Source organism: Lepisosteus platostomus, chromosome 3 (genome assembly GCF_059453375.1).
Source record: "Lepisosteus platostomus isolate fLepPlt1 chromosome 3, fLepPlt1.hap1, whole genome shotgun sequence".
NCBI classification, from domain to species: domain Eukaryota; kingdom Metazoa; phylum Chordata; class Actinopteri; order Semionotiformes; family Lepisosteidae; genus Lepisosteus; species Lepisosteus platostomus.
The window spans coordinates 35,083,594-35,103,502 of NC_142613.1; the positions used below are offsets into that span (position 1 = coordinate 35,083,594).

Sequence of the window (19,909 nt, forward strand, 5' to 3'; positions counted from 1 at the left end):
ATACAGGACCATTCTGGATGAAAACCTGTTGGAGTCTGCAAAAGACCTGAAACTGGGACGGAGATTTATCTTCCAACAAGACAATGATCCCAAACATACAGCAAAATCTACAAAGGAATGGTTCACAAATAAACGTATCCAGGTGTTTGAATGGCCAAGTCAAAGTCCAGACCTGAATCCAATCGAGAATCTGTGGAAAGAGCTGAAAACTGCTGTTCACAAACGCTCTCCATCCAACCTCACTGAGCTCGAGCTGTTTTGCAAGGAAGAATGGGCAAGAATTTCAGTCTCTCGATGTGCAAAACTGATAGAGACATACCCCAAGCGACTTGCAGCTGTAATCGCAGCAAAAGGTGGCTCTACAAAGTATTAACGCAAGGGGGGCCAATAATTTTGCACGCCCCACTTTTCATTTTTTTATTAGTTAAAAAAGTTTCAAAAATCCAATAGATTTCGTTCCACTTCACAATTGTGTCCCACTTGTTGGTGATTCTTCACATAAAATAAAAAATTTATATCTTTATGTTTGAAGCCTGAAATGTGGCAAAAGGTTGAAAAGTTCAAGGGGGCCGAATACTTTCGCAAGGCACTGTATCCAAGCAAGCGGAAGTGAAAACTGTTCCCCATAAGCAATTCCCAAGTAACTTGAGAGGTTGAGCAAATATACTGTACCAAGAAGAAGGGGCAAAAATTGTATCAAGCCGGCGTATCAAGTTGATAGAAACTTACCCAAAAAGACTTGTGGCTGTAACTGCTGCCAAATTTTCTACCAAATCTTGAGTTCTCAAGTCTGAATGCTTATGCAATCAACATATTTCTCTTTTTCTCTTTAGTTTTTGCTGACATTTCCTGTAACATATCTTAACCCTAGAAGTCTTCAGTTTGAGCACTGGGAGTATTTAAAATAATAAAATATTAATTTAAAAGTATTGATGCATCATTTTGTAATTTCACATAATGGACCACAGTTGGAAGTGTCTGATTATTTTTGCAAGGCTCTGTATGTTACAATGTCTTGTTTACTTATTTCAACTTTAAAAAAGGTGACAGTGCTTATTCTTTGAAACTCTGCAGGAATAGCTGTCCTACAGAGATCAAGTATATGTTGTCACACATACAGTATTCTACCAGATGTGTCACAGACAGACATTTTGGTCTTTTATAGTCAAAGGACCATAATCCGTGCATAATCTGGACCATAGATCATATACTGTACCTTATCTACTATCTTTGTGTAAAGTAATCTGAAATTGATTGATTACACTTCTATCATTTTCCAAAACATTTCTTTAGCAGTTGAATGTGTTATTCCAAGGCTGCTATAAACACTGAGGCTGTAGATCCCAAATTAAAAGGTCCTATTTAAATGAAATGGATACGTTCATTGAGCAGCACTTAACAGCCAGACTTATACATTTGAATTTTATTGACACAACTCTAAACTGCATTGTAAGCACAATTTTTAAATGATTTTTAACATATATCTTACAATGTAATGAAACTCATTAGGAATAAATATTTAATGACATTTAAATTCTGGTCTCCATTTTTTCTTTGTGAATTTTAAACTTTATATTTGTCACTTTTTCTGTGATTTAATGGGAATTAATATTATAATACAATATTAATTTAATTATAATTAATTAATGTCAAAATTAATTTTGATTCTATTTAAATTATATTATAAATATTTCAATGTTATAATGTTGCACTTATTTTTTCTAATATAAACATAAGTTGTCTATATCTCTTTCTTTTAAGGAAGCATGAAAGCAGTATAAAATTATAGTTTAAAGAAAGCCATATTACATAAACTGGATTATATAATTATATTTCTCTAATAAAATAGAAAATATTATTTGATAAGACTTGAGCAATTTTCTTCCTGACGATTTATTCACAATAATTAGATTAAATGCGTTGCTCAAGGCTTGGCAAAGGCATCTGACAGTTGTTTTTTTTTAGCATGCTGTAGCTTAAGGGGTAAAACAGAAAGATTGAGAGAACAGGTAAAATGAAGTATCACCTGTGCAGCATTCTATCCTTTTAGTGTCACTTTTAATACTCCTATGTATCTTCATGTCAAACACGTCACTTCAATGTATAAAAGATCTCTTGATTGTTCTTGTCGGGTGCAATTTTGTCTCAGGGAAAAAAATGTCATTATTCTGAGTATTTCAAACTTGAATAATGTTACAAAGGGAATACACCATGCATTTTACATAATACCTATATTATTGTTTTATTACTGGTTATGAAGCTGTCATATATAAAACACAAACTAAAATATCTACTGCCAAAGATCTCTTGGTTGTTCCAATTAATACTTTTTCTTCACTATTTAGGGAAAAGATAAATACTTCGCTTGTTACAATACGAACCCTAAGGGCCATAAGCTACAACACAAAGTTTACCAGATTCCTCTTTAAAGGAAAACCTTTTTTTCACAAAATCACAACAGAATGTAATGTTACAATTGTGCAAATTTTATGTAACACCTTACAAATACAAAATATATGTCTCTGAAAATTTTAGACAAAAGGTGATTTTCCAAAAACAGCAAGTCGCTGACATGGTGCGGACACTGCCGTGATGTAGCATTTAGCAGTCTTTTCAGTTGTTCAGTCAAATACTAATAATGCCAAAACAAAACAATGAATATAAAGGGATAGTGTGCTAACTACTTTGACATTAATTTGCCAGACACAACTGGTCAGAGAACAGCGCTTCCACATCCCTCCTCACTAAAGAGGTATGAACCAGGGAGAACTGCTGCAATGGAGAGAGTTGTGATAGAAAAGATGTGCTCAGTTCTTGTGTTCAGCCCTGGAGCTTTTATGAGCTCGGAAATGGAAGTGCAAGATTAGAATCTGACCTCCACCCCACTGTCTGCTCAATAACACCACTTCAGTTCCTTGGTCAAATTCTAATATTAGGGACGGTGTGGTTAGTGCTCTGGCTTTAATGTGCCTGGCTGTGGAAAGGACAATGCTGGCTGGCAATTAGTGCTGTCACATTCACCTAAAAAAACACCAACGCAAATTTCAAACACTGAGGTACAGTAAGAGCAAGTCAGTTCAGCCAAGGTTTTTGCAGAACTGAGCAGACTATGTGTGTAAATAATGAAAAACACACATGATGCACTCTTGAGTTTGTTTGAATTAGTAGATTTGAATATGCTGTGAAATACGTGAATATGTGGTGGGTAGTGAAAAACACTGCAGTGGCCTACAAGAGTAGTCTGATGTGGAAAATGAGAGGGGCTGTTTGCTGGATGTAATGGATAAGAACATGTTCCGAGCTTAACCCCTGAATGAGAATGAATATAAGTTGCATATGCAGTTGGAAATGTTGGTAGGGGGAAGATTTGAGGGCTGACATCGACCACTTGGACACAAACCAAATAAATAAAAAGGGTTAACTCCCTAGGCTTTAGCTGTAGCTACACAGGCCTGAGCACTAGGGACAGCATGAGAGTGAATAAGGAAGCCCAGGTCTGGTGATGCAGTATGCTTGCACTTGAGGGGAAGAGTGGGAGTCTGCAACTGGAGGCCCCTGTGGTGGACAGTGAAAGAAAGATAGTAGGGTGAGAGACAAAATAACAGATATATGTTTGAGCTGTTGGTGTGGAACATGGGCTGTTACGACCCCAAGTGTTTAGGGGTAAAGGGGTTTAACATTTAGGATAATTCTTTTGGAAGCAGGGGGATTCTGGTGAGGGACTAGGAAGCGTGATAACAAAGGTAAGGAACTAGAGTGGTGCCAAAGGAAAGAAAATAACAAACAAAATGGAGCTGGCTAGGACAGTGAGGGAAAGCTAATCTGACTACAAAAGAAAACCCGAAACACATGGTCTTCGGCGTCTTCAACACCCTAGCTAACCTGCACTGACTACCCAAAACCATACAAAACAAATGGCACTCACCCGTACAAACCTAGTGTACTAATACAAAATCAACTAAGTGTGTAAAGTGTACCCAACAACCTAAACTAACCTTATATACAAAAGTTCACACAAAAACACAAGTGAACCAGGAATACAAATAAGGGAAAACAAGAGTAATAAACAGGAGCAGGGTACAAAAGAACACAAAAGTTGAACATGTAACACTGAGGCAAGGTAATGACAAAACAAGGATGAACACACAAACAAACGAAAGTACAAAGAAACTAACGTAAAACCAACAAAACAACAAAGCCGAAGCTATACGAAAATACACAAACACAAAGCAAAACAAACCAACAAACGAAACCGAAGCAATAACCAGTAGCGAAGCGATAACAAAAACCAAAGGGACCGAAGTCAAACAAAAGGCCTTTTCTTCCTGAAAGCCTCCATGTTATATAGTGAATAAAATGAGTTCTGATTGGCTGAGGGCTGATTGATGATGACATCATATTGAAACAGTGGTGTGATGGTTGGCCAATGGGGAATGGAGAACAATCAAGTGTCAGCAGTGTGGACATAACAGAAAAAACACACACAGAACACACACTGGGACGTAACATGACCAGAAATGGAGACAAGAAGGAGGCAATGAAGGAGAATGGAACATGCAAGATTAGAAAGAGAGAGGGAAGGATAAGGGGGACAAAACTGCAGCAGTTGTTTGTAGTTTCTGGAAGGTTTTCTGACATCAGGAGACCAGAAAGAAAAATGCAAACACTATGGTGGGTGTAAGGCCTCTTGCTTTTGGTCTAGGTTTGGGGCTAAAGTGATAAGAAAGCAACTCAGATCCTGGATGTACATGATGAAGGTAATGTCCCAGCAAAGCTGAATGTGACACTAGTCTGTCTACAATGAAGCACTATGCAGAGTGCTATAAAAGATGTGTGCAGCACTGCATTGTGTCTGGAAACTCTTATGAGCAGGATAGTGGAAGTGCAAGATTAGAACTTGACCTCCACCTGAACTACCGTAAAATAACACAATATAATCATAAGAGGCATGGTGCTGAGGTAGTTTTTGACTACTTTGTTAAATATTTACTGTTGACTTGCCTAAAAATAAATAACTTTGTGGAAAACTTTAGTGGAGTGCATCTCTGAAGAAAGCACAAAAAGATGTGCACCTAGACACAAATATAAAAGCAACAGGCTGAACAGCTATATCCACACTCACTTGCACTCAGTCTGTCAGATCTCTGGGACACCTTCTTGGCAGTGGCAGAAGAAGACAGGTCAGTTTTCACTGAGGATGAGGAGGAGCTGGAAGTGGAGTTCTGGGGGCTAGCGGACCGCCTGTCTGACTGCTTCACCTCCCATTCTGTGAAGATAAAGAGGCAGACTCAGGAGCCTTATTCTCCAGAGCAAAAGCACCCTACTAGCTCAATTATGTCATAATGCAGCTTTACCCACCTTAGAAAATGCATTTATAAAGAAACCCGCCTTTCATATCAATGGTTCTGCCCCAAAGCCACAACAACGGGCTTTGGGTGCACCAAAATACTGCACAAAACTCCTAAAATCCAAATGTCAACATTACATGCAGGTTACTAACTAAAATGTTAAAGGGAAGGCCACAGCACTGCCAAAAGAAAATACATCCACAACAAAACAGATTTGTACACCACAAAAGAGGCTTATCTGCAGGTTTTATTATAGACATAGAAATAGTCAACAAAGAAGAAAGCATTCTGCATTTTTGCCTTCATTTGAAAAAGTGCTTTTCATTGATTTATATACAGTATATAGTATACTGTATAATGTTCACACAAAATATAATAAGTAACAAAATCCATATCTACTAGGATTTTCATATGGGCTATATTCATGATGGGCCGGTGCGTGCTATGACAAGCAAGCATTAAGAATTTTTAAGATTATCCTGATTGATGTGATAACACAGAAGTGTAGATGTTATTTCCTTTACTTCAGATTTTTGGAACATGTGTCTTTAAAAAACTGATATTTTTGGCAAATGACACACTAGATAAACAGCCATATGTGGATAGAACCTAATGCTAATTGAGACAAGTTCAAGAACAACATGTACTTAACTATATTTCAGCTAAAATTAAACAACACTTAATTGGACAGACATTAAAAATTGCCAGTCTATGGTACTACAAGGTTATTTGCAAATGTATTAAAATGTAATACATTTACTAATTAATTGTGCTTTTCATTCTGATCCCAAAGTTCTTTACACATACAAGAGGGAGCCCATGTCATCCACCACTTACAGTAAGTGTAGCACCCACTTTAAATGCTGCACAGCAGCCATTATGTGCCAGCAGTGTCCTACAGTGGAGGTAGAGCACTTTTTTACACAAAAGGGTTGAAGGAGAATGGAACGAGCCACCCATCTTTGTCAAAGCTGATATTCAAGCTTCTTTCAAGAAAATCAAACAGGCTAGATGAGACAAAAAAACTAATTTCATTTGTAACCTTATTTTCTTTGCATTTATAGTGAGAAATGACTTCACAGTTTGAATTAAAGGGGATCTTTAGAGAAGTGAAATGGTTCAAGACCGGAATGGAATTTAGCCAGGTCACTCTGGGCATTGGTTTGGACATAATGGCACACTGAGAAAAGTAGCACTTACTGGTCCACCAACACCACTTATAGCATAGGAGCAATGTGATTTTCCTTTGAGGTCTCCCTTTCCAGGACTAACCAGGCCTAACCTTACTTAGCTTCTGAGATCAGACAAGATCAGGTATTAATACTGCTGTAATTATAACAGCTGTAAAAGCTAAACCTCTGAGTTCATCTGGCATACTATCTATTCGTCTATCCATTATCTAACTGGTTTACCCACTACACGGTCATAGGGGAGCCGAACCCTGTACTGGCAGCAATGAGTGAAAGACAGAATGGGATGCCAGTCCATTGCAGGGCAGACAGACACAAACTCTTACTGGGTTCAATTCCTGGGCTGCTATCACTGTGGAGTTTGTATGTTTCCCCATATTGGTGTGGATTTCTTCTGGGTGCTACAGTTCCTCCAACGGTCCAAAAACATACTGGTAGGTTAAATGGGTTCTGGAAAAACTGGTGCTGGTGTGTGTGCGTGTCTGTGTTTCTGCCTTTAGATAATAGTATGTCCAGCTGCCATATCACCTTACAACTCACAACTGGCAGCCCCACTGAAGCTACAGTAAGCAGGTGTAAGTCTGGTCAGGACTCGGATAGAGACCTCCTGGGAAAAACTAAGGTTGCTGCTGGAAGAGGTGTTAGTTGGGCCAGCAGGGGGCACTCAGCAGGCGCCGTCCTTCGGATGAGACATAAAACCAAGGTCCTGACTCTCTGTGGTCATTAAAAATCCCAGGGTGTTTCTCGAAAAGAGTAGGGGTGTATCCCCGGCGTACTGGACAAATTTCATATCGCCCCTTGCTAATCATGGCCTCCTATTAATCCCCATCTATGAATTGGCTTCATTATTCTGTTCTCCTCCCCACTGATACAGTAGCTGATGTGTGGTGAGTGTTCTGGTGCACTATGACTGCCGTTGCATCATCCAGGTGGGGCTGCACATTAGTGGTGCTGGATGGGAGTCCCCATTACTTGTAAAATGCTTTGAGTGGAGTGTCCAGAAAAGTGCCATATAAGTGTAAGCAATTATTATTATTATTATTATTACTACAGTTAGTGTGGTACTACAGAGAAGAAAACCACACAAGATCAAAAGAATGCTATTGGACTATTGTTTCCAAACTGTCTCTGAAACCTTTTTTTTCAGAAAACAACCATGTGCTTGTACACACTGAAAAAATATTTGCTTTTTTGTAAAACAAATCTTTTGATGGTAGATCAATAAACAGTTGCTGCATGCCACAACCTGAGTGGTAATGAATTAACTACAGTATAAGTGACTTATCCATTGTTAAAAGTGATGAAGGACAGAACTGCTTCTTCAATTAACACAAGGAAAGTGCTACTGATTCATTTGTCATAAACTAATTCATACATGGAAGAAAGCACACAATTCTTTTAGAAAACTCTGTATAAAGTGTAATTATGCCTGAGAGCTATAGCAGGAGAAACCAAACACTCCCACACCGCCTGTGTGTCAACACCTGGATGTCTATGAAAAGCAAACAATGTCTTAATCTATGCAGGATATATCTCATAAGCCGTGTTGTCTTTCCTCTTCCTTCTCAAATGGGAAAGACAGTTAACTGTGTTTGATCACCTGGAATCTCACTGGCACTGTTATCAGAAAAATCCCGAACTTGTCTGGGGTACAAAAAGTAGAAGGTCTCCAGTCAAGATAGTTTGTACTTTGGTGGCAACAGCTGTTGCTAATAAAAAACAAAGCCTGTCTCCTCGTAGATAACATATTGTCTTGAAATACACACATTGATTTTACGCCTCACTATTAATCTAAAGTGGATAGAAGTATAATTTACTGTCGGTTATAGCAACTACGGACAGAAGAGAAATATGAAAAAGTCACCCCAGTCTTTCTCAGACTTGATTTCCTAAATACCCTGACTACTGTATGTCATCTTTGGAAGAGATGGCTCTCTGCACTGGAATCTCAAACTTTTATTAGCCAGGGATCAAATTGAAGTAGGATCATTTTCAGGACACTGTACATTATGTAATGAGCTTCTAGTCTGGCCCTTCAACTGTAAAGACAGTCATTCAGCAAGAGACAAAGATGTCTCAGGTAGAAAAGACACATAGATGGTACAGTACAAGCAAAACTCTAGTTATACTTCAGGAATTCCAAAGAGTAATCAAAAATAACCTTCTGGTTTTATCTTAAACTGTCTCAAAATGTTCTAATACTACCTCCATAAATATCTATTAGGCAGTCGTTTGTAAAATGATGATTTATGTCAAAGCCTATTATGTCCATCCAATAGGAAAACACAGACACAAACATGCACAAAAAGCAATACAAGCTATAGGTGACAATCAATTTAAACAACTGCATGCATGTATTCAAAATTATATTGGAAACATTTTGGTTTATGAGTTCCTCAAGCTCCCCCATTTGTGTGTTCGTACATAAAACTGCTGAAACTGCTTAGTGCGCAAAAACATACAAATGCTCAGCTTACCAATTTTCTTTTGAGGTGCTCTAGATTTCCAAGGCAAGTCATGTGGAAAATCCGGCTTGTGCATGTAAAGGGGTTATTGTTGCACATTCAGCACACATCTAAATCCCAGACAAGCACTCCACCCACCCCCAGCTGCCTTCACGAACCGTTTCGTTTGCAGCAAAGGTGACTTGTGATTTACACCTACCGGTTTTGGAAGCCGCTTGGTCCCCCATGTCTTTCACGGTTTTGAGGATGAGCCGGGGGTTAGATGATGTGGGCATCCCTCCCTGCCTGCGCTGGTTTTTCTGCTGCTGCTGCTTCAGGGCCTACATGTGTGTGAGCGCAGGGGAAGGCACAGGGAAAAAAAAATATGTAAATTTTGCACAACACAGTTTGAAACCAACTGAGTTTTTTTTTTCAGTGACGTCTTGCAGCACCTGGTGTGTCTCTCTAAGTGTTACACTTAATGCAACAAAAGAAGCACTCCGTTTGATTGTCACACCTGTACCCGGTATATAAACAGTCAAAGATAAAGATTTTAAACCTTTTAAAAAGATGAAAGGAATCGCCAGCTTAGAGCTAAAATTCTACAAACATCAAGTGTGATCATCTCCTTTGAAAACCTCAAGATCAGTTAATTAAAAGGCATAGAAAAAAAAACATGAATCTGTAACGTTCAAACCCCACCTTTCAGAAACATCTGCTGCAGATAAGCTACTCCACATTCGTTTGCAGCAACAGTATTTGCTAAAAGATGTTTTTTTTACCAGCCTGCACCACTAGTCAAGCATTTCAGCACATCAGCTACTGCTCTGAAGATGAACAGCTTGCCATCCCAGATGACCACCTCTCTGAGAGATGTTAAACTGCCCTTTTTTTAAGGGTGATACTCTTAATTAGAAACTCATAACTTGTTCTCATCACGGTTCTGAGGATGTAGTCAGAATAAAAATCTTAATATGTGTCTTGAATCCTTTTGCACTCATAACATATGACAGCAGGGATGAATGCGAATAAACATGCACAATGTAATTAGGTTACACCTCATAGATGGCGTTATGTGAATTCTGAAATGAAGTGGAAAAATACAGGTCTACACATATAATATACAGTATGTGTATATTGGATGTGTACTGTATGTATATTCTTATACAGTATTTATACAAATTCACACATATATAAATGTTTTTACAAAAATATTTTAAAACATTTTAGGTGTAATATGTGGCAATGTATTTTTTGGCTATAATTTCTTATCAAAGCTGATCTGATAATAGATCAAATGACAAAATATCTTGTTGGTTATTTTATTGTCTCCTGAACACCTACGAGCAAAGATAATCTAAAAATACCTTAAGAACTGTAGCAGGCAAGACAATACAGAAAAACTAACTCTGACTTAAGACTATATTTCATTTTACTCTGAAATATCTTCAAAAAACAATATTTTTTCTCTGTATTATTTTGATGGGAAGCTACTTTTTCAGTTGTATTTATTTTCTTTAAAACATACAAGTATATGAGTTTTAATTTCCTGTGTTGTTCATATATCATAAAAAACTTTGGACCTCACATACAAATTCGAAAAATTAAATCCTCTAAAATAACCTGAAAAGAAGAAAAAATACCCAACCATTCAAGTTTATGCTACATTGGATTATATTTTAAAAGATGAGCCACCCGCCCATATCAAGGGGAAGCTCCTCAGGTTCTAGTCCTGATGACTACAAAAATGGCCCAGGAGTTAACAACACCAGCGACAGAATAATAGCAGTGTAATTGTGTAACTTTATGAAAAACAGGAAGGTGGGTGCCAATGTGATATTTCTGGTGCAGGAACCTCTTGAAAATAATGGGCTGATTTCCTTTTCACAATGCAGTGATCCATAACAGCTATATGAAGTATTATTGCACTTACAGGCTACATTTAACTAGCAAGGCTACGTCTGTGGGTCAACACTGTTGTGTGAGAATTTGCTTTTATAATAGAGAGCACACCAACCTACAGTACAGAGCTACTGTACCTACAGTACAGGTTGAGCACACAAAGAGGGGTCACCATTAGTAATTAGTCTACAATCTAGCTTGGTCAGTGGTCTTAATTCTTGTATATTTTATCCACTCTTTAGCATCAGGCTGCAATGGAGTCCAAAGGGAGTCCCATGTTTTGTACTTCTTCAAAAAATGTTAACAAAATGATCTCTGCTGACATTGAGATTTCTGTTGCTTAGACAATTTACAAAAAACAAAACAGAATGATTCACAACAAACCAGATTTTACTGATGACAGTAGACTTTTATCATGTCAAAGACATTCATTTTTTAAGCAGAGTTTTTTAATATATATTTTTTTAATAAATCCCTGCATATTAGACAGTATATACTGTAGGATGTGCAGTGGTTAGCATTCCTGCCTCACAGTGCTGAGGTGTTATCTAGTAGGTTACCTGGCCCTGGTCCCTAGTGTTTGTGTCTGTCTGCCCTGCGATTGACTGGCATTCTGCCCATTCTTCCCCATTTTTACAAGTGTAATAATATTAGTCTTATAATCAGAACACAACAGTGAAGGATATTTATATCTCACAGAACAGAAATTAAAAAAAGAAATTCAGTTTAAATGAGAAAACCTGACAGTCGCACTATTGAAGGCAGCTATCAAACCTGATGGTACAATTTCTGTAATAATTTGCATTTTAATTAAGAGTACAGTAAAAATCCATAGAGTCACCAGATTACAGGAGAGAGAAACCCATGGGGCTCTCGGCCCCCATTGCTGGCTAAGTTTCTCTCTGCCCATGGTTTAATTAACACACCAGAAATGACTGAAAACCATAAATGCAGCTCGCAGATGACAGAGCATGGCATTTATCTCTGAGGTGCTTAAATCCAAATATTCTAAATGTGTTTGGAAATAGTAGCGGCAGCTTTCTCTGAAACCAGACTGCCTATAAAAAATAAAGACACTGCTTCACGATGCTTGACATTCTCTGTAAAGTGGGGTCTGTAAATTTTCTTATTCAACAAGCTGGTATCAGGACTGACTTTCTCACCCAAAAGTTTATCCTACATAATTCAACACACATAAACCTCAGTTTTTATAGAATATTCTATAAAGTGCCTTTCAGTAAACTATATACATGGTTAACAGTAGAAAAATAACTTTATCTAGAGTTTGCTTGATGACAACAGTAATAGCCCAGGAGACAGAAACACAAAAGACCGAATAATGTTGAATTGACTGAATTTGTGCAACTTTATGAAAAACGTTTCCTTTTTTTATTTCTTATAATTCCATGGTACCATTCAGTGACACTGATATATAATTTGTTAAATCTTTTATTTGCTACATTATACTTTTTGGTGTGTCCCACATTTACAAAGCTCTCAGTGGATCACAAAAATGACCATTCAGTATCTACAGTATTATTTTTGTTTTTGAGACACAGGAGTTTTGTATTTCAGGCTCCATATTTCAAAGCAGTACATTCAAAAACTCCATATTGTTTTCAGACATAAATCCAGTTTGCTATGCTGGTTCAAAGCATTCTCTCCCTTTCAAGTAGCACGGGTTTATTTACTGGAAATGGTTATCTAGTAGTGGTACAATATTATACTATGTAATATGCTATTTTATGCTCCTAACTTCAATTTAAGACTGTTAGTACAAGCACGCCTCCAATACAATACAAATTCATCCTGTCAATGGAAAACCACAGAGATCCTGATGAAATGTAGTCATGCCATTGTGAATTGTAAAAGGGCACAATCACAAGAATGCCACTTCATTGTGGTCTATGGGAAAAAAATGACATGGCAGTCCTTGCACAGAGGCTAAAGTTCACAAAATGAGACAATTTGAACCAACTGCCACCCACTTATCAAGAAGAATCATTGGTAAACTGAAAAAACAACTCTCTTGAGGCAACAGTCAAGATGGAAAAAAAAACCCTCACCGGGTTATAACAGCGTAAGGGTTAAATTACGTGACTGGCCCGGGACATTTTACCAATTAAGAATTACAGATTGGCAGATGTACCTCAATAATTTACCTACTTACTTTATACATCCTACTCCATCTGGGAAGATATATTGATTACAATCTCTCATTTTAAAAGGATAATGATACCAACCATACTTTAGTAAATGTCACATTTATTTGGCCAAAAAATACTGCTCATACTGTAGGTCTTCAGTGAATGGGATGTCTCAAAACCCAGAACTGAACTCCACAGAATAAATTCTTCATCACTGGCAACTGTATTAAAACTCAAGAGAACTGAGGTCAATACTTTCACATAAGCACTAACTCAATTCTGGACAGGCATACAGGCAGCTCAGAATGCTAGGGAGCTCTCAATAATCTTACTGAAATACAACCTAGGACTCAGATTAAACCAAACTTGGTTTAATGCTAATAACAAATTGTATTCAAAACAAGAGGCTCCGAGTTCTGGTCTTGGAAACTCATATATCTGCTAGATTTCATTCCAGCCTGGCTTAGTTACTAAATTTAGGCTTTATTTGCAAAAAGAGAGCTTAACTGGAACATTTTTTTCCACTCATAAGATTGGAATTTTATGTTGCATGAAATGCAAATAGTTAAAAGGCAATCTCCAACATGTTTAAAAGCTGAAAACACTCAAACACTCCAAATTAATCCTGTTATTAATTCAATTAAGGGTTCAATTGTGTAACTGTGAGGTTGGCTGGAACAAAAACCAGCTTGTGTGTGGTCCTTTAGGACAGAGAACCCCTGCTCTAAACCAATATGTCATAAAGACTTACTGTTTATACTAAACTTCTTGCATACTGTATCTATTCAACAGTTACTGTATGTGTACTACTACAGTGGTACGCTGATTCTCCTAAAAAATCTTATTATGTGACTTAATGCACTTTTAGATACTTCACATCCTCCTGTTTCCTGTTTATGGTGTTATAGTCTTTTAGCTCTGAAATCTTCAATAGTATAGCTTCTAACAATGGAAATCTCACAGTTTTCAAATGCCGCCTGTCATACTGTACAGTATCTGTGTAAGTACAGATCCTATTATTGTGTATCACTGTACATGATTAATACAGTAAATGTTCATTTTTATCAGTTTATTTCCTCTTTAATATACATTGACAAAGTTTTGGTACTGGCTTCTTAGAAAAAAGATGGCCACTTTATTAAGGAACTAAAAGCAAAAAATATTTTTGTGAAATGTTTACAATGTTTTTTTCAGTTTTTACAGTCTTTGGCAGAATCAGGAAGAGAACTGTAAAGTGTTTTACTAATATGAAAGAAAGAGGTAAATGTAAAATGCTAAAAAAATGCTTGCACTTGGGACACAAATAAACTTTCCTACAGCTGGAGTTGTTCCACCAGGAACACTGAAAATATTTCAAAACAACCAGAGAGACATTTGTTTGTGCTCCAGTATTGAATGACATTTTTATGCAAATGATTTAGCTCCACTGTTTATCAAAGCAGGAAAAGTAGACGATTTCACTTTTTTCCCCCATATAAATCAGTTGAATTTAAGAATATTTTTTCAAAAAAAGACTTAATGTATGTGAACTGAAAAAGAAGAAGGTTAGGCTCTAGGTTCAGTTATAAATTACAAATCACAAACACATGTAAAACTCTCAAGAAGCAACTCTTAAAATAGTCACAGACTATGGTTGAAAACAGATAAGAAAAAAAAATTGGTGGGGGAAACACAATGATTCAGAATTACAGAAATAAATGACCAACCATGGATTGGGTTCACAGTGCTTCAGTATGAAACAAACTAGAAGAGGAAATACAAAGCGTTTGTTAAATTTGTATTTTAAGAGTCTAGGATGCAACATTTTTATTATACAGTAGTTAGAAATGGTATGGAAAATTGTATTAGCTAAATGTGCTTGCTGTGACAGCAAGCAAAGCTTGACCTAATTTAGGAGAAGCAGCATTCCAGTCAAGTACTGGTACAGCATACTGTATGATCTTCAGCCTCCATCTTTTATTGTCCTTACCAGCACAACAAGGGTTAAAATGAGAAAGACATTATATATATTATATCTTACTGTACTGGTTACTGGTACTGGTAACACAATGTTATTCTAAGTATATAACATTTATGAGGAAAATCAGTGAATATTTGAAAACACTGTGGACCTCAAATAATGTAGTACTATACATGTGCTTTCAAAGACACATTCCACTTGAGCAATATTGATGATATTGTAACGCTTACGGCCGACAGAGACTGTGTAAGAGCCGGCTTACCAGAGCGGTGACGTCACCGTATAAGGAAACTTATATATAAGGAAACTAACACAATACCAGAAACAATATGTCTTATTTATTTTTTTTACTGAAAGTTATATACCACAATTGAGATGAAAAGCCTGGTAGACATAAAACAGAACTGTGTTTTTAAACATGAAGTCTGCTTTTGTTTCCATTATCTCATGTCACTAAAAAATACAGCCAAAATTGCTACAGCAGGCTCTGGGGTGTGTACAGTACACAGTACGTGTAACACGAGGCGGCTGTAGGGAATGATGTATCTTAATCCAGTTCATTAAGTGATTTTTTAATCACATTAAGAGTTTTTTTTTCCATTCATTTTTGCTTTCTTTTCACCAAAGCAAACACTTCTGAATTTAAAAACGCGAGGTTCTGTTTTAGATACAGACAGGAGAAGTCATTCTGAAACATTCCTGACATTTGTTTGAAAAAAAAACTGCTGCGTAACTAAAGTAGAGTACAAGAGGACCAGTACACATGACGAAATCTATAGAGAGCAGACAAACCGGTACCTGTTTGAGTGCTTTCTTGCTGTGCTTCTGTGAAGGGGAGATGAGCTTGCTGGCAGGAATAGAGGGTGACTGGCACCGGGACTGTGGCGAGGATGGCTGAGATTGAAGTTTGGAGGACACTGTAAAACAGCAATATGAGGAACCTTCAGACATAACATCCCTGAACTATCTGCACAAATACCTCACATCATGCTCAAGGAAAGATCCTGAGTCAGAGATTGTGATGGATTCACAAGGAAACCCCACTTAAATCCTTTAAAGCAATTTCTTTCACAGAATGTTTCCCCTCTGCCAAAGCCATTGTATACTTGCATAGGTCTTAAACATAGATTTTTTTCAATGCAATGACGTAGCACATTACATTTACAGATACTGACAAGATGCCTTCATTCATCATTAGACTACTTTCTTCTTATTGCATAATTAGTAACACATTCAAGGTGGAGTGCACTTTTTTGTTTTCTAAGCTAAATACCAGGATTTTTGTTGTCTTACAGTATGTCATAAAACTACAATGTATGAATTAACTGCACACAAAAGAATTTGCATTCTACCAGTTTTCAAATACTGTATGTCATTAAGCAGAGACACACAGTGGATTTACAGTATATCAGAAAACAAAATGGTCTGCTTGATCTGTCTTGCAATGAAAGCAGTGACCTTTTTGGGGGTACTAAGATACCACATAGTTTAAAAGACAACTTTAAAGGGATAACAATATAATTACTGAGAATGTGCAAGCAGGCTAGACTAATAATTATAATAATAATTCCTTACACTTATGCATTGCTTTTCTGGATACTCCACTCAAAGCGCTTTACAGGTAATGGGGGCTCCCCTCCACCACCACCAATGTGTAGCCCCCATCTGGATGATGTGACGGCTGCCATAGTGTGCCAGTATGCTCACCACACATCAGCTATCAGTGGGGAGGAAAACAGAGTGATGAAGCCAATTAAGAGATTGGGAATATTAGGAGGCCAAGATTGGTAAAAACCAATGGGAAATTTGGACAGGATGTCAAGGTAACTACCCTACTCTTTTTGAGAAACATCCTGGGATTTCTAATGACAACAGCGAGTCAGGACCTCAGTTTTATGTCTCATCCAAAGGATAATGGCTTTTTATAGTAAAGTGCCCCAGTCACTATATCAGCATCCCCTACTGGGTCCCTCTAATATCTCTTCCAATAGCAACCTTTCCTGGTTGTTTTCCTGGTTCCTCCCAGTTTTTCCTGGGAGTTATCCCATCCAGGTACTGACCAGGCTCACACCTGCTTACTTTCAACAGGGTGACGGATGTGAGTTGCAGGGTGATATGGCTGCTGGCCAGGCTACTCTTTTTGAAAGTATAGATTATTATAAGGTAACTGTCATTTTTTTTCCTCTGTAAGCTTATGTTTAAGCAGGACTTGGTTACACTTAACATTTTCAGGGGCCAGTAGTGTGGAACATTGGTTCTGGAATCATAACTTGTAAAATCATGGGTTCAAATCCTCAGTGAGATACAGTTGTTGTACCCTACTTCTAGGCACATCACCTGAATTGTTCCAGTAAAATACCCAACTATACAGTATACAGTAAATGGGTACAGTTTGGTTGTTAGTTTGGATGAAAGTATCAGTTACATAAATACGTTAATTAATACAATCCCCCCAGTGAAGAACTCTAAAGATACAGTTATTGTGCACCTGGATGTCAAATATTGTGCCAAGTATAGTTTCTGAATTTTGTTCAAAGCACACATTATGAAATGAAAGTTAATTAACCCCCTTTGTGCTCTTGAAAGGTTCTGCATCATGATTATCTCCCAGACTAATGTTCATTTATAATGCCCTGGCATGCATTAATTTACATTATTGTACAAGCTGGTACAGGAAAAAAGTTTACAATAATTTACAGTATTCTCTTGTGGAATAATTATGTCGAATATCATATTTCCTTAAGTTTGTTACTTCCTTACTGCCAATTTTCTGTGTCTTGTGGGAATTTTTAGTCAGTCTAGCTTCAGGTGGTTAGTTTGTTTTTAATTACACTCTACAATTTTCAAAGATAAATTGGTACTGAAAATTGGAATCTGGTGTGACTTTCAAAGAATAAGAGGCAAACTGTCTTAACATTAAAAAATGTCTGGGAAACGAAACATTTCAACATCTGTCTGTTACTGCAGAACCATACTGTATCTGACAAACTGCCTTCAGGAACATTTTAATGGAAAAAAAGAAGCAAAAGGGAAAATGTGATGAAACCCAGAGAAAACTATTTGTCAGGGAAAGCTGTATTCATTTCTTAAACCCCACTAAAATAGCTGACACATTTTGGCAAGCACAAACATTAATTTTTCTGGAGGGAAACATTTTTGTATTAAACTATGAACAGTATTCTAGTTTTATTTTAAAGAAACAAAATATGCTAAAATCATATTGTGACATTTTTAGTCGGTCAGAGGTTAAATAAATCAGGACATTTTACCACAACAGTTGTTTGCACTCCAACTACTGTAAGTCTCTACCTGAAAGGATTTATGAGACTCCAATGAGGAAGCTGTCAAAAATATACTAAGAACACTCATCTGCAGTCCTACAGTAGCACACATCTCATTACATCTATTAATACACTTCAAATATACTGTACTCAGATGCAGTCTCATGCTTTCCTTTACATTATTCAGTCTGTCTTTTCCTTACCAATGTATGCTTTCATACAGTACATTCATACTGTTCCATTTGAACAGCTATATTAGGAACAATACAACCTTCAATTCTTTTAGAAGAAAATAATTTGTCTTGTCTGTCATACTGTTCCACTTAATGATACATCCTTTAAAAACCCACCATAAAATGAGAAAATAAAGTTATCTATCTGTTCAAAGTTGCAACAGAAACAAGATAAAGAATATCCCTTTGATCCATTATTTGCTATTTTACCAAATGTAAAACAACATTACAAATCTAATTATGACCTTTTCCTACTGTTCCTAATTTAATTAATCAAATGACCCATTTCTACACTGTGGAGATTAATTAACAGAACATATTCTAGTTAACAGGTTCTTACATCTTTATAAGCATTTTAAGTACATGAAACTCACTAATACATATACTGCATACAATTTAATCTCCCAGCAGAAATTAACTTTCCCGATTTATTATATAAAAACTAATAAACATATGTACCGTAACTTAATCAATCACCCTCACTAGGTGTTTGGTCCCCTCTAGCCAGAGCTGAAATTGTACACTTTGTACACCTTTCATAAACTATAAAACTATTTTTATGCGCTAGAGTTTTTGGAATTTTTATTTCTGTTTACACAATATTTGGCAAAAAGAAATGTACTAGAATTAATACCAACTGCCCTGCTGTGTGTTGTGTGTCTATGGGCAGCTTTATTCCTTCAATAAATGCTTTTTAGATCTCTTCTTATTTAATATGGAGCAACAAATTGCAGGGTCTACAGAAAAAAAAACAGGACAGAAGGATCTGGTTTCTGGAAAAACAATGAGGCTGATTATTGCAGTCATTGTTATGTGACTATGATGAATATGCTGCTATAACACAAATGTAACAGATTTTACCATTTTTTTACTGGTAATTACTTGCAAAATGTGTTAACACTTTACATGAAAGAATCTATTAAAGACAGTTACAACTCTTTGACACACACTACACAACATAATAAAACAACAGCTAGACGTTGAGAAGTGTGAAGGAGTAAGGATAGGTGTTTTTTAGATTTATTCAGCTAAAGCCTTACCCAAATTTTCAAGTGCCCATCAGGAAAACCATGACTGGAAAACTATTTATGTGCCAGAAATCTAGGCTGTGTCACATTAATGATGATATCTACTAAAACATATCTGTAGTATGCAGAGGTACAGGCTAAGAGATTTGACAAAAAAGTTTCTTAACAAGTTTGTGGCTGATATTATCAGCATTTTTTTGAATTTGGAAGCTTTTCAATATTTATCTTCACAAAGGGTATTCTGGTCTACATACTGTATCCATGGGTATGACATGACAAAACATAAAATACTAAAGAATTAAATTTCAACATTTGTGTAATATTTACCCAGTTTGTGTAGAACATGTTTATTCAATAAAGAGAAATCCATCCAGAA

At 36.7% G+C, this 19,909-nt stretch overlaps 1 protein-coding gene across 9 annotated transcripts in view; it reads right to left on the reverse strand.

Moving 5' to 3' along the window:
• The window catches only part of asxl2 (ASXL transcriptional regulator 2), a 130,735-nt gene that overhangs the window by 25,889 nt on the left and 84,937 nt on the right, over window positions 1–19,909 (reverse strand). For all 9 annotated transcript variants that reach the window (XM_088625450.1, XM_088625452.1, XM_088625449.1 and 6 more), the window contains 3 exons: window positions 15,790–15,908; window positions 9,203–9,323; window positions 5,123–5,266 (listed from right to left, as the gene is read on the reverse strand). In XM_088625450.1, coding sequence (XP_088481576.1) covers window positions 5,123–5,266; window positions 9,203–9,323; window positions 15,790–15,908 — 384 coding nt within the window. The remainder of the gene's footprint in view (window positions 1–5,122; window positions 5,267–9,202; window positions 9,324–15,789; window positions 15,909–19,909) is intronic.